At 39.0% G+C, this 16,538-nt stretch overlaps 1 protein-coding gene across 1 annotated transcript in view; it reads left to right on the top strand.

The window, feature by feature from the left end:
* Positions 1 to 16,538, top strand: part of USH2A (usherin) — a 987,589-nt gene that overhangs the window by 195,571 nt on the left and 775,480 nt on the right. Inside the window, exon 13 of the mRNA XM_075540576.1 lies at positions 9,763 to 9,946. Coding sequence (XP_075396691.1) covers positions 9,763 to 9,946 — 184 coding nt within the window. The remainder of the gene's footprint in view (positions 1 to 9,762; positions 9,947 to 16,538) is intronic.

Raw genomic sequence — 16,538 nt, 5'->3', positions numbered from 1 at the left:
GTAATATGGGGATTAGCAGAGTATTCCACTAGATTTTAACCTAGAGTGCTTCTATTTATTTAAATTTTCCTAGGGCTATCATATCTTTAATGTTAAAACGATCTTTCTCTGATATACATGGGTAAGTCACAAACCATGGCTAAAAAAATCTTGGAAAGCTTTATTAAATGAAAACATCAAAATGTGAAGCAATTATTTCTCCATGTATCCTTCATCTAGGTCTATACACTTCTGAAGGTGGTATTTCCATCTTCCCAACTCTTCTCTGGTTGTGCAGTGGTTGTGAGTTGGCCTGCAATCTGAAAGGTCAGCAGTTCAAAACCATGAGTGGCTTGGTGTGAGAAAAAAGCGGCTTTCTACTCAGTTCAGAAATTCATGGGCTGTTCTACCCAGTCTTATAAGTGTCGTTGAGTCGACTTGAAGGCAGTGAGTTTGGGTTGAGTTTTTAACTTTGCAGTTGGATTGATGCCATGTTAAGATGGCAGCATTGGCCTAGGGGACAGCTTGTCCATGATGGGAAAAAAAGGTTCATCTGTGCTACTTTCCTGGCTTTTTCTCACCAGTGCCATTTTCCATTTTCTTAAAACCTCTTCCTGATAAGCCCGTGATCATCGTGTGTCCTTTCAAAAAAATCTGTCAAGATTACTTTGGGGGGGTTCTCAAACCACCTGCCAGACTCTCTGAGCTGACCGCTATCTCCTGAATTTAACTGGCCCAGCAGGTCCCTTCAGAAGCCACTGTTTCATCTAACCCTATTTATTGAGCCCCCTACAGAGATTAAGATGAATGTGTTACTGAGAAGACATCTGCAGCAACCCACTGATCACAGAAACCTGCTTAAACATCTTTTGTTTAGAAAAAAAATCAACGAAAGTATGAATTTGAGCTCGAGTAGCAATGCTTTAAGGGGCAACCTTGCATGTCCCATATCCTACTCTGATTTTTTGCTGAACATATCTTTTTCTTCTCCAATGTTATTAGTTTTCTCAAGCAATCACCCCACCCCCACCTCAGTGCACATTGAATCGGTTTATCTCAAGTTCTGTCTTTGATATTTACTGAAATGTCTGGAGACGCATGCCTGCTATTTCTTATGAAAGAGTATGCCCATGGAAAACTGATGGGAAATAAGTGTGAGGACGTGTGTTTACATGCGTATGCATGAGTGTATAAGTATGCACGTGTCCATGCCTACACCCTCATACTTGCTGATGGCGGGGCCCCTGATGTAGGCCAGTTATGGCAAGGGAGCAGTCTTTCATTGCCGCTCCTCTCAACTGTTAAGGCATCTCCAGCAGGTCTCCCTTGTAGCTGTGCGTAACCTTTCACATAATCCGTATTCATTGTAGCTCTTCATCCCTTATGCCTGGAGTCCCTGGATGTAAATCCTCTCTGGTTTTCCATTTAAGGAATGGTGAATTGTTTTTCATAGAGGTGGGAGAGGTACAATCTCCCACTTGGAGACAGTATAAACTGGAGCTCATACCTGACTTCAGAGTCTCTCCAGTCTATAATTCCTAACCTCCCCCCGCCCACCCTCCCACCCGCCCACCAGATCAAGTAGTTCCTTGTTGTCTTGTCCACTGACATTTCCTAGAGTTTTCTTTCAGACATTTGTCATCAGATGATTTTTTCACATCTGCTCTTTTTTCCTGTTGAATTTTTGAGATTCCCCAAGGGAAGCATGCACTCTTAGCTGAATGCCTTCTCCCATGTTCTTGGGTGCAATCTTTTCAGACAAAATCTTTGGAACCCTTCTTAATACTTTTTTTTTAATATCCAACTTTTTTTTTCTCACTGAAAGGAATCCTGTTGGTTTTACTTTCGTATATATATTCACTGTCACCTCGTCCTGGGGTGAGCCACTTGTGTCTTTCATTTGGACCCTCAGAACTGCCTTCTAAACCCTGAGTTCTTTTCTTTTCCCTCGGCAGTCAGTTTTGAACACACAGCCTAGGTGGCCCTACTAAAATTCAGTTAGATTGTGTCACTCTCCATCAAAACTGGATTAGAAAGCATCACGTTGTCTGTGAATGCCAAGATTTCTCTGATCGAAGAGTCTTCAGCTACTTTGTTCCTCTCCTGCCAACAAGCCTCATTGCTGTCCAGTGTCCAGTGCTCGACGAGGTCTGGAGAGCGGGCCTGCACAGTCACTGTGCCCATCTAGGAGGCAGTTTCAAAATGTTATTGGAAAAGTCCACTATCTGTTCACTGCAATTTCCACACACTTGTTGGAGGCCTCACGTGGTTACTGAGTTTGTGACTAATCACAGAAAAACCACCTGAGTGGAATGATCCTCTGTTTAAGCCCTGCGAGTGCTCCATGAACCACACAGAGAAGGCATGCGTTGTTTTACCCTGCAAAGGGGAATAGTACGGAATATTTATTTTTAACAAAAAAAAGAATACTCATCTATTATGTAAGACTCAAAGTGGTCTTCCCTCCCTTTATCTTGCTTCTCTCTTGCTTTTGCATGAGGTAGGTGGGGTTCTTTTAGCTTCAGCAACCCTGTTTTGGATTTTTGCTTTCTGCCTTTCTTCTTTCTTCCAGTACAACTTGAATTGAAAAAGAACGCTTCACCGAAGGCATCTTTATGATAAGCATGTGCTTTCCGGTGGCCAATTCTTCAGTGTGTGCATTACAATGCACTGCTGCATTCGGAAGCTCTCCGTCTGCTTTTAAACACACTGGAGAGCTCTCCAGAGGGCAGCACCCCTCTGGCGTGTGTGAACCCCGGGGCATGGGGAGAAGCTCTTGGGTTGGAGGGGTGTGGACTAGCCAGCCTAGAGAGTTCTGCCTTCTTATTTCATCTGTGATTGTAAATATTACTGGACCTTTGTCGACAACGACACATAGATTCTTGTCCCACTTTCTCAAAAACCGTTATTAAGGAAGGTGCACATAATGAAACCTCATGTATTATTAACCTAACCTTACTATGAATGTACAAGGAATAGGCTTAATTCAACTAAAATTTATAGGCAATTTGTTAAAGCAGCAGTGCACATTAGAAGGTACATTAGAGCCACATTGGTTTTAATATGCCATTCAGTAACGTGAACAGAGGTTAAAAATGCTGCTTAACCTCCATTAAGTATTTTTAAAATGCTTTAATTTAAAATTATTTGGAGTATGTATACATATATGAATGTACACATAGCAACACTAATAAATCGAGCACTAAATATGTTTTGCTGGGTCTTTTTCTTCTGTGCTGGATGGCCTCGTGATGTTCAGCAGCAGGCACTTAATCAGAGGCCAGGCTGAGAAAGGCAGGGAAGGATGGCAAGGCATCCTGAGCCAGTGACCCACCCTTGTCCTTGAGGACTAGAGGCAGAGAGGGTTATTGAAGACTCTGCAGCTCTGGAATAAAATAAAGGCTAATTTATAACAAAAACAGCTTTGTATGGCACGTTTTGTACTAATATGACAATTCCTTATGCTCCCCCCTGGTTTTTATTTTGGGGTTTGCTTTATAATTCATACAGACCATTAGAAAATAAAGCAAAGTATCTTATTTCAGTAAGAATCAAATCATATTTGTTAAGTAATTGGCTCATAAACCAGAATTGCGTGCCAGACATTGCCAAACAAATTAGGTGGCAGACATTCCATTGGAAATGGGTGCATCAAAGCTGCAATGGGGTTATGCCACACACGTTGGTCTTTGGTGAAACGACTTTGTATATTGATATACTATTGTTTCTTTTTCCAGAGGTAGACCTGAGTCTCAGAATAGCTGTCTCTTCCTTCATGAATTCAAAAAAGGAATCCCTTCATAGGACTTAGGGCCACGATCCTAGACACACTTTTGGGGAGGGGTCAGCCATTGACAGTCATTATTTAAACTTTAATTTAGGAAAACACCACTGTGTGGGGTAAGCTTACTTACAATTGCAGTGATGAAAACAGATATTACTTCCTGATTGTTCTGTGTGACACACATGGCCATAGGTTTTGACTTGCATGTTGTGATTTTATGTGGTTGATTGATTTTAACTTGCAGTGATCCCGTAGGACCTGATAGAACTGCCCTGTTGTGTCCCTAGGTGTAGATCTGTATGGAAGCAGATTGCCAGGTCTCCCCCTTGGTGAGTTTGAACTGTCAGCCTATTGGTTATTGTCTTTCTGTTTTAATATATACAATATTACTCTGTTGGAGTTGCCAGTATTATTGTGATTTACAGTAGGGGTTGTGGAAGCAAATTAAGAAGAGTAATTGAGAAATCCAGGTCCATTTGATCCCTGTCACTTACACAAGAAACCTGGAGCTATTTCTGAATAATGCAATCTATTTTCATAAATTATTACTCAGTGGATATTTGAAGGAGGGTTAAAATAAATACTATTCCAAATGTGTGCAGCCATGCCCCACCTCCCAAGTCTACTCCAACTGGTGATTCTGGCTTACTGCTTCAGTTCCTGGCATTTCCAGATTGTTGTGGAGAATCCAAGTAATGGGCACAAATTGAAAATAGACTTTAGTGTTCAAATAATGAGAAGTGGAACAAAGGATCCAGAAATGTGGTGATCTTCAAGAACTAAGTTGGAGAAATTTTAGAATGGCCAAAAAGTGAGATACTGGAACATACATATGATAAAGGTTGAAATGGAGAAAAAGGAGAACAGGGCTTTTATGAATTCTGCTGTAGATTAAGAATGTACACATATTTGTGTGTATTATGATATCATCGGCATTATTTTAAAATTTATTGTTGATATTAATAAATCTTTGAAAATATACTCATGAGTGCCTTCATGATAACCACTTCAGTAGTAAAAATAAATTTTATATATAATATAAATGCCCAATAGAATGCTTTTACTTTATGACTATATTTTATCTGTTTGCCAGAAAGTGAAAACATAGTTTGGGGGTGGAATTTACTTTTTTTGCCTCTGTTAATATGCCAAATGTAACTTTGAAAGTGCATGAGTGGACTTCAGTGAGTTCATGGGAAAATCCCATTATCTTTCAATTCCATTTTCCATGAACTTTTTGGAGCCCTCCATAATAACACGTTAATGTCTAGTAGGGGAAACTGGTTCATATGTAACTACAATGCATTGTGACTGGAAGTGTACAATAAATAGAGGTAGTTGGTGAAGAGGTTTATTATGTCTCGAAGGATGGGGGCCATAGAGAACATGTTGGAGAAAGGCATGCCTGAACTAGATGTTGAAATCAAATGGGAGTTGGAAAGTGCCTCAAAGACAGTCCAACGGTTCAGGAAGAAGCAATAGGAGTGGCACTGCTGTTCCATTTAAAGCATATCTTGACTCCTTGAAAACCATTGTAAAAAATAAGAGAAATTAAATCTCCAGTGGAACAATGATAATATAACTGAAATTTGGTTAATCTGTCAAATAACTTGAGAATTATACATATGAAAATACACATGGAGGAAAATGGCTATTTTTTTAATTAGTAAAGTAATACTGCCCTCACCTCACATCTCATTCTGAAAACATGTATATGTAAAACCAGTACTAAAATGGTCCCCTGCTGCATGGTATAGGTGAGCTAGAAATGCTCCCCAATTCTCCAGGTTGTGTCCATTCTCTAGCTCAGGGCGAGAGTAGTTTCTTTGAAATGGCTTATAATTAGTGCTTAGTCTCACTCTGTCCTCCTTTTCTGAATAAGGCCCAGAGGTTAAGCTTGTTTTCTCTCTCCCATTTCAAGACCTTGGCATAGCCTCCCACTTCATTGTCCTCAGGAGGGACATTGCTGGGAAATGGGCTCTTCTTTTATGCCCAGGACAGGTACGGTGCTGTGTCAACAGCCACTACAGGAGATAATACCAGTCGCCTCGCTAATAACTTTGAAGGCCAAGGATTCTGTGAGCCCCTTCGTGTATAAAGCGACACGATTTAATGCTATGGTAACTCTGCTTTAGCTATATAATATGTTGTTTTCCACTTGAGACTTGTCTTGTCTTAACTGGGACCAGGGCTAGCTGACATAAAGCTGGGGAGGGGGGTGATAATAAACTTTAGTGGGCTGATTGGTGCTGTCTGTGTGCGAACTCACAGAACCGCAGAATAAAATGTAATAATGTTGCTCTATTGGCCATGCTTGAAAGCATCCTTCTTGGAGAGAAATCTCAAAACTATCAGTTAAAATGAACCAGAAGCTTAGACGAGGAACATGAAGTGAGATGGATGGAGGAAGATCAGGAAAAAACTGAGTCAAAGCAAATAAATTTAGGTCGGTTATCTTTAAGCTAGACTCAGGAGTTGATGTTAAGGCAGGAGGGAAGGGAAAATGTTGTTTTCTATAGTTGGAACTCATAAAAGGCAAGGTAATGATCTAGAATTAGGCACATTCAGGTGAGGCAAGAGGTAATCTTTGAGCAGGAAGTTACCTGAGTCATCCTAATTAGAACTGCTTAAAAATAGGACAACTAAAATCCTAGTGGGACTAACCTTTAGAATCACGCTGGTGAGAGGAGAAGAGACAGTCTTTCCTTGAAGTCCGGGCTCCAGGCTGCAGCCTCCGTAAGTGCTCTCTTTAACTCGCTCTTGTTCTTTGCAGCTTCCTTCTCTCTTTATTGTGGTAGATTCCCGCCCCTCCAAACTTGGACTCTCCAATCTCCTGCACCCAAACACTTCCTTTTGGTCTTACAGATTTAGCAAATTAATAATTTCTTATAGAAATCAACACTAATAGTGCCAGAATTCATTGTGGCCCCAAATGATCATAATGAGTCTAAATTAATTCTACTTCTAAGTATCTGTGCTAATGGGTAATTTATCCAAATTGGAGAGCAGTTAGTACACGCATGATGTCATCATCATGAATAGAAGGGCCCTGGGATCTTTACAGGAAGAGAAATAGATAGAATCACAGTCACAGTGGCCTTGTGTCCCAAATAGAAACCTTCTAAATGTGTGACTCAGACCATATGATGAAGCACAAGAAGTATATATTAATTAGCATGGTCACACTCTATTCCTGGAAAAGGCAAATTGGTGTCGTGGGATATAAAGGAGCAAATGGTACATCCTGCTTGTAAAGTACTAGACAAAAAAGAGAGAGAGGGGCAGATTTTGCCAACATGTTCCAAATCAATGGCACAGATTTTGAACTTCTTTCTTGTCTTATTATTTAATACAAAGTTTTTATTTTATTTTTATAAATCATTTTATTGGGAGCTCTTCCAGATATCATAACATTCCATAGTTCGATCACATCAAGCAGTAGTGTACAATTGCTACCACAGTCAGTTTCAGAACATTTTCTTTCTTCTTGAAATCCTTGGTATCAGCTCCCTTTTATCTCTTCCCTCTCCCACCTTTTCCTCCAGGAACGCTTATTTTATATATTTACTTTGCTGTACCTTAAACCATCCAATATATCCATTCACACACAATTCTGTTGTTTGCTCCCCTTGACTGGGATTATACAGTCATCAATGTTTCCCCTTCCCCACCTTCCTACCCCACCTCTCTTCCTATACCCTCAGGGAACCAATACTCCTGTTACTGTTTCTGAAGGGTTATCTATCTTGGCTTTCATATATCAAACAATCCCATGCAGTGACAGGATCAGTACAATGTTTGTAATTTTTAGGACCTTGAAGCTTTCTAGGAGAGAATATGCGGGACCTCACTCAACAAATTCACTGCCATTGAGCAGATTACAACATGCAGAAACCCTATGGGGAACAGTGACACAATTGTAACTTTTTATGAGAGTACAAAGCCTCGTCTTTCTTCTGCAGAGCAGCTGGTAGTTTCAAACTGTTGACCTTGTCTTTGGCAGCCCAATGCATCACCTGCTACACTGAGAGGGTTGCTAGCAGGACTTAGGAGAAGAAGAACTCAGGCTAAATTGGTGGCTATGAAAGGTTGGTTTACTTTAAACTACAACCTCAGATGTTTTTCAGAATCTCCAATTACTTTATTTCCCACAGAAGAGTTTGGATTCACTTGATACGCATGCTCTCAATAATACTGGCAATTTATATGTCTTAAATTAATAATCTTAATAACTGATCAATTATTTTCATTTGCCAGAATTTATTAATTAGAAACCGTATCAGATCCCACTCCAAAATTGTTTCTGCATTCCTTATAGTACTAAATATGAGACTCTGTGTATGTATGTATGTGCATGGGTATGTACATAAACATACAAACATTATACCACCCCAGGAAAATGTTCTTCCTCATAATCCTGTTTCTTAACTCAAATATCTGATGTAGTTCAAATTTTTAACTGTTGACTTCTTTCTTCTGGATGCAAGAGATTTTAACTAAGTTGAGTATATCCTTAATTCCTATATTCTTTCTTTCCTTTTTCTATAAGAGAATATGAGTTCTGTAAATCAGTTAAGACCTCAATTCTCTTTTGTTTTGCATAGCATCTGTGGGTCTCAATGCCTACTTAATAATTTGGCATAATTAAAAATTAATTCACCAAACATTTATGGAGTACCTACGAAGTACAAATGTACTAGTTCATGAGAAGATGGTGGTGAATTAGACACATGGTGTTCCTGACCTTTTGAAGTTTACACCTGGTAAAAAAAGAGATTAATTACAATTTTCAGGAAGACTCGAAAGAAAATGAACAAAATGCTATGAAAGTACAACAGGCACAGCTAAGGAAGGTGACTCCAGGGAGTCCCACTTCAAAGAAGTCTGACACACGTGGGAATCCAACACACAGAAGGGGTAGGCTCAGAACTGTTCGGTGGATAGAACAGCGTACCCAAAGTCCTTGGGCCTCAAGAGTGAGTTGAAGCTATTTAGATAGGTAGAAACAGTCAGTACGAACGGACACTCTACACTATGGATTTAGATCCCTTTCCCGAGGAAGCAGGAAAACATCAAAAAGTTTTAAATAGTGGAAAGAGATATTGAGAATTTACTCTTAAAAAGATTATTCCAGCTACATTATGAAAAACAAATGAGGTAGAAACTAAGGGGCACCATTAGCTGAGACAATTTGGGGTTTGAATGTGGGTTATGCTATTTGTAATTCTATCTGTTTAGAAAAATTACATAATCTTTCTAACCCTCAGTATTCTTATCTGTATAATAGACGTGAAGTAGTTATAGTTATATGAGTTGCTGGAAGAGAAAATACATCATAAATATAGAATGAAGCCTAACAATTGTCTCTGTTATATTCTGGTTGCTGTAAAGTTTACGGTAACTTTCTCGTGGGAAGTAACAGCATGGATGAAGAGTGGAAAGATTTATGGTAGAATTCATATAAATTCCTGTTTAGTTGGCATGGCAAGGAGTGGAGGACTCCAGGATTGTCAGAGTAGGAAAATACAGGATATCAGTTAAATATTCATTTCAGATAACAGTATGCTTTGCATGAACAAATATTTCAGGGGTATACCTATAGTAAAAAGAATGATTTTGTGTCAGTGATACAAATTTAACTTCGAAATTTTATTTGACGACCCTACAAAAAAATGTTTCAAGGCTCTAACTTGATCACCTGGATGGCTAGTGGTGACTTCGGTAAAGAGGAGGTGATTAAAGGAGGACCAGTCTTTAGTGGAAAGATAGGGGAAAGCATCAACAGCATTGTATTTTAGGCATCTGTGAGACACTTGTGATTTATATTACTGACTCAATATTGATCACAGTCGATATACTATTTAAAAACAAATATAGCCACATTTTTATTAAGCATTATGTAGTGCTACAATACAACATTCTGTTTTTCTATATAAGCAAACTATCTTTTAAATAAAACTGCATCATAAATATATAACCTTTGATTTCTTAATTTCCAGGTTTTTATATTTCTCCAGGCAATGCCACTGGTTGCCTACCATGTTCATGCCATGTAACAGGGGCTGTTAATCAAATCTGCAATAGCCTCTCTGGTCAGTGTGTTTGCCAAGATACTTCCATTGCCGGGCAAAATTGTGACCATTGCAAGGATCATTATTTTGGATTTGATCATCAGACTGGAAGGTAAGAATTTACAGCTTAGTATTTATATTTGCAAATATCTTGCATTTGATTTTTGTCAGCCATGAAGCAATATGTTCTGTAAATAGTATCCTCGTTAGTTTGTGGATGCCTTTTGTTATACGATGATATCTCCACATGTAAAGCAGCATGGTAAATTTTGAATCTTTCCTTTGGATATTGCTTATAGAATAATCATACTAGGACCTGGGGTGCAGGATTTGTATAATAATACTTAGAAGTCAACAAAGAGATTTTGATTTTTTTTTTTTTACAAAGGAACGATATGTATGAAAAAGAGAAAATTCCACTTTTTTCTGTTCGCAATGCTGAAACTAAAGATAAATTCCTTTTCCCTCGGAGGGCTTATGGTCCAGATGTGAAGAAAGATAGGCAAAGGGATAGCTGTAGAAATAAATGCACACACATGCACACAAAGAAAGGGACCTGTTAGCTAATATCTATGTCTCTGTTTTCTTATTCTGCATGGCCCCAGAATTTATCATCGACTTCTTTAATAATTTTATTTCACCCACTTATATTTCCTTTCCCTTTAAATGTCAATTTAAGGATGGGTGGGTACAAAATATTTTTGAGAAGAAGGGAGCTCAGAGCAGAGACCCAAAACCAATCTGTAGACAATAGGACATCCCCTCACAGAAGGGACACAAGGAAGGGATAGGTCATTCAGGGTACAGTATAGCAGCGATGAAACATACAATAGTCCTCTGGTTCTTCAAGGTGTCCTCACCACTCCCCACTATCATGACCCCAGTTCTGCCTTTCTGTTTTGGCTAAAGAGGAGCATGTATATGTCTTTTGATTTTTATCACTTTTTAATTTTTTGCTCTGGAGGTTGAGAGATAAATCGTTTCAACTGAGATGACTGCTGGTAATCATAACTAATTTCCAAATTAGAATATTAAGCATTGTTTTTGTGTTATTCCAGTTGACCTTGGGGTCACCTGAGATTATGGTCTTTATCCTGCAGGCCTGGAGACTCATTCTCTCAAGGTGTTTGATTAAGTCTAAGAAGTTTCCATAGCTTTTGTGGATGTATTTGTGGCAAAAGTTAAAATAATGGATATATATATAAGTTATATGTATATAAGTTAATACATATACCGATTTATTATCATATATATATAATTTGTGTGTATACTTCACTCTCCCTCCCCAATTTGGTCAACCTATGTATCTATCCAAGCATCTACTCATTAATCATCAATCTGCACAGTTACAATATGCAACAGTATTTATCTTTGTTGCCTTTAATTCTTGCAAACATCTCCGTGTCTTCCCTTTTGTTCACATTTTTTTCATAATTTCTCTCTTATTGGGTATTCCGCTATCCTTCATCCAAGGTAGACCTGTCTACCCTGCAGCCTGTGACTTCTTCATCCCTTGCTCCACCCTGTAATCAGAGAAAGAAAAGAACTGTACAAGGAAACTTAAAATAAACCCAAAGAGATAGACATCAATGCAAGAGTATGCCATACTTATGGGTAGGATTGCGAGTATGTCAATATTACCCCAAGCTTTCTGCACATATACAGCAACCCCAATCCTTTAAGGGATGGACAGCTTGTCATCAACCTTATATCCAAAGGAAAGACCCCCAGGAAAGACACAAGCACTACCGATGAAGAACAAAGTAAAAGGTCTCTCCCTTCCCAATCTCAAAACTAAAGTAGTGGCAATTAAAACAGCCTGGAACTCGTACAAGGAGAGATAGGAAGATCAATGGGAAAACACTGGGAACCCAGAGGTACATCCGGTCACAGCTATTTGATAAAGGGCTGAAACTCATTAAATGGGGAAGAGATAGTATTTTAACAAATGGTACTGGGGAAATTGGATATCCATTTGCAGAAAAATGAAATATATATCCCACACTACATAAAAAAATAAAGATGGATCAAAGAGCAAAATGTACAACCTAGAATGATAAAGATCATCAATGAAAAATTAGGAGCAAACATAGGGATTATTAAGCATAAGGTAAAACACACTAATAGCAAAAGACAAGCTATATGAATGGGACCTCCCCAAAATTAAACACTTAATGCATCAAAATATTTAGTCAAAATAGAACAAAAAAGAGCCCACACACTAAAAAAAATATGGCAGTGACATATCAAAGTATTAATCTCTAAAATGTACAGATAACTGCAACATCTTAACAGTAAAGGGCAAATAATCAAATTAAAAATAGCAGACCTGAATAGCAACTTTGCCAAAGAAGGACAGAAACTTCACCAGTGAAAACATTCAGGCAGTCAAAAATGCCCTTCCGGCAGTCATTATGACTATTAGCCATTCGAGAGCTGCAAACAGAAACAACAGTGAGATACCACATTACCTCAGCATTACTATCAAAGTTAAGAAAAGATTTTAAAAGGCAAACACAGAACAGATAACAACGAATACAGGCATGTATTTGGAAAGACTGGACCCATCATACGCTGCTAGTGGATTTGTAAAATTATGCAGACACTGTGGAAAGCAGTGTGACATTTTCTTTCAAAACACAGGAAAACCTACCATGTGATTTAGCAATATCTCTCCTTGATATCTGTCTTCAAGAAATCTGAGCTATGGCTTAAATAGATATATACCCACCCATGTTTATTGAAGCATTATTCACAATAGCAGAAGATGGAAATAGCCTACATGCCCAACAATGGAAAGCGGATAAGCTTTGGTACATGCACACGATGTTCATGGATAACAATGGATTCTCCAAACACCTGACCACATGGATAGACTTGGAAGATATGATTCCGAGGGAAATAATTACAAAAGGACAAATGTTATATGAGGTCACTATTATAAAGTAAAGAATGGGTGTTTACATGCCAAGAACCAACTCAGACTCATTCATTTTGGCTTTGTTTTCAATTAAACAAAAGATATTTTAGAAAAATTTCAAACAGTTGTTAAATGTTTTTAATATTTTTTGCATGTGCATTCACATATAGTCTTTTTTTCACCCTTACTCATGCTAGTCTACTTTAGAGTTAGCACACAAATGTGATTTTGGTAGTCAGAGAGCAAGAGAGCATTGTCACTATTTTCTACAGACTTGAATCACCCAGAATGAGTACAGAAAAACATAGCATAGTAAATGTTAAATAAGAATAATTGTTAAGATGTGAATTGTAAAATTGGATTGCTATTACCCTGGTCGTGAAGTGGTTAAGCGTTCAGCTGGAAATTGAAAGATTAGTTTGGATAATCTACTAGCAGGTCCTTTGGAGAAAGATGTGACAGATTGTTTCCATAAAAAACGGCAGCCTTGAAAATCCAAAGTCTCTAATTTTCCCAAACGACCTTTTCCTGCATGGGCCTCAGAAGAATGGGCCCTGTAAGAAGGTGGGGCAGACACTGGTAGGATTCACCTGTGAGTCATTGTGAACAGGAGTCCTTGGATGCCTTCCTACGCTGTATAAAATGATCCCTCCGAGATGCAGGGGGCGGGAGCTTATTACCAGCAAGTGTCAGGAGCGGGAGGGCGCCCTCTGACCCCAGGGTCCCTGCACTGAGACCCTCCTGGATCCAGGACAGCCATAGCATCAGAGCATGTGCAACAGAACCAGGAGCGAGAGCCTGGAACGGAGTGAGGACTTCTGAAACCACGAAGCAAGTAAAAGTGAGTGCTTTTGTGCAGGAAACTGGCTTGTGGAGTAAGGACTCTCCGGAGACTTGGGGCAGCTGGGCTTGCTGATCCATAGAAGTGAAGCCGACTGCCTCTGGACCGAAGCTTACCAGAGTAGGGTGCTTCTGGGCACTTAATTTAGGGAGCTGAGTTTGCTGACCCACAGAGCTTGAGCTGAATGTCTTTTAAGGTGACCAGACATCCCGCTTTGGGCGGGACTGTCACGCTTCTTAACAATATTTCCCGCGTCCCGCGGCGTTTTAAAAAAGCCCTGATGTTTGGAAAGAATGCACGACAAGCTAGGGTATACGGTTTTCGGCTGCCATGTGGCTATTTCTCCAGGATATGAGTTTTATCAATGGTGTCCCGCTTTCCCAATGTTAAAATCTGATGTTTCCAGCTGAGTGGTATGCCCCTTTGGGCATTTATTAGCAAACCTGAAAGAACTTAGTGTTTTGATAAATAACTATCATAAGCATTTTCACTGGCATTAAAATATTAACTTCTTCATAAACCCTTTAACCAGAAATTTTGTCTATGGGTTCTGTGTGGCCATCACCAGTGATATTAGTTTGTAGAGAGGTCAAAGAGAACATCCGTTAAGGAAACACAGACTGTGTAAACCATAACAGACTAGAGATAGCCTTGAGAAGAGTGGGAATTTCAGAACACTTAATTGTGATCTTGGGGATCCTGTACATGGATCAAGAGGCAGTTCTGTGAACACAACAAGGGAATACTGAATTGTTTAAAATCAAGAAAGGTGGGTATCAGGGTTGAATAATCTCACCATACTTCTTCCAACTGTACGCTGAGTAAATCACCAGAGAACCTGGCTAATAAGAAAAAGAATATGACATCAGGATAGGAGGAAGACTTTTTAGCAACCTGAGATATGTGGATGACAAACCTTGCTTGCTAAGAGTGTACAGATGTGCTTTATACAATTGATGTATGTATATGTATGGACTGTGATAAGAGTTGTATGAGCCCCTAATAAATTGTTTAAAAAAAAAGCTCTGGCAACATTTGCTGATAAAGATCAAGGACTGCAGTTTCAGTATGAATTACCACTCACCTTAAAACCAAATCCATTACTCACCGTCATGCAGGTGATGGTGACTCATAGTGACCCCAGGGGTTAGAGTTGAATTACCCCATGTGGTTTTTCAGGATTGTAACTTTTGCAGGAGTAGAAAATTCATCTTTCTCCCCTTTAGCAGCTAGTGTTTTTGAACTGTTAACCTTACACATTTCAGCCCAACTCATAACCATTATGCCGCGAGGACTCCTTAAAGCAATATAAGGAAAACAAAACTCCTCACAATTGGACCAATAGGTGAGGTGGCGTTGGGCTTTAATTTTTGGAAAGTCATTAAAGTTAATCCATTCTGTGTGGGCTGTACTGAAGGGGTACATGCAGTGCAGTAGTAAAGCACGGGTAGTACCCCGTTTATCACAAGGTTCCATTTTGAGGATTCGGTAGCAAGTTATTTTTTTGTTTTTAGTAATTGGGCGTTAATATATCATACCAGTCCTTAATTCATTCACATCCAGCAGAACTGCACAATTGCTACCACAATCAGTTTTCAAACATATTTTTTCTCTTCTTGGACAACTTGACATCATCTCTGGACATCATCTCCCTTTTATCCTTGAACCACTGTGCCTGCCCCTGGAAACCCTTCTTCTACTTGCTGTGCCTAGAGGCTCATCAGCCCTGTGTTTCACATACTGCAAAACAGAAAAACATACAGCACAACGTCAAGAGGGTGACCTCTGATGACATAACACCTTAATGTGAACGAACAAAAACAAAACAGTACAAAACTACTACAGAAAATGTTGGGAACAGATCAGGCCCAGCATGCACCAGAGGGGGGAAATCTGATGGTTTTAAGTGTTTAAGTCAGATGTATGCCTTTGATGTACACTCATCTTTCCAGTGCCCTCTGTTTTACAATCCCTTCCTCCCATCCCTCAAGTGTGGATAAGAAGAAGTTCACTGGAGGCTTGTTTCCTATGTAGTTACCGCAAGTTGGTTTTGAAGTAAGTCAAATACATCTTTTTTTTCCATCCAGTTTGCATAATTATGGCCTTTTATTATCAATGTGGTTCTAAATCCAACCTTTATTTGTAGCATGTGAAAGCATATATCTAAAATTACAAATATATTTTAATTCTAATTGTAAGGACAACCACCAGTCGTGCCTCCAGAAAAAGATGAGGCTCTCTACTCCTGGAAAAAACTAGACCCAAAGCCGACAGGGGCAGTTGCATCCTGTTTCATAGGGTCGCTGTGAGTCAGAATTGACTTGATAGTAGTGAGAGAATGTGAGAACACAATTTGTCCAGGATACAAATGTGTTACAAGGTTTGAACAACATTGGCATTTTGTCATTTGAGATAAAGAATCTATTTGTGGAAGGTTCTGGATCATCTAGATTATCCCTGGGAATAAAACTGCTTTTTGGGTGTGCTTATTGACTTTAGAAACATGTTCAACATTTGGGTCCATGTTTACAAGCAGCTAAAGCCTGTAATTTTATTTTAGGTAAAACATAGCTAATCTTTTCACTGTAAATTTTTTTGACTACTTCTCTTCTTTATCTTCCTCATGATTCTTTCTTCTGCAGGATTTTTCTTCTTGAAAATTCATTAAGATCTGCTCGCTCAATCCTTTTTGTGATCTGTAAGCTCCTCCACATCAGTGATGTCATGATATAAATCTAGCCTTCTTGCCATCTGAATGATTTTCCACAATATTATCCTGATTGATTTCATGGATTATTTATATTATTTAGTAATATTCCCTCAAATCCTTTGCAAGGGTTTTCCTATAATCCCTCCCAGAAAAAATGTACAAGAACAAATAAAAAGGCGACATGAACTAAGAAAACAGAACAGAGCATTTTTAAGTGTGATTCCTTGTAACTT

This window comes from Tenrec ecaudatus, chromosome 1 (genome assembly GCF_050624435.1).
Source record: "Tenrec ecaudatus isolate mTenEca1 chromosome 1, mTenEca1.hap1, whole genome shotgun sequence".
Lineage (NCBI taxonomy): Eukaryota > Metazoa > Chordata > Mammalia > Afrosoricida > Tenrecidae > Tenrec > Tenrec ecaudatus.
Note: the sequence above shows the minus strand (reverse complement) of the source record. Positions and strands in the feature narration are given on the sequence as shown.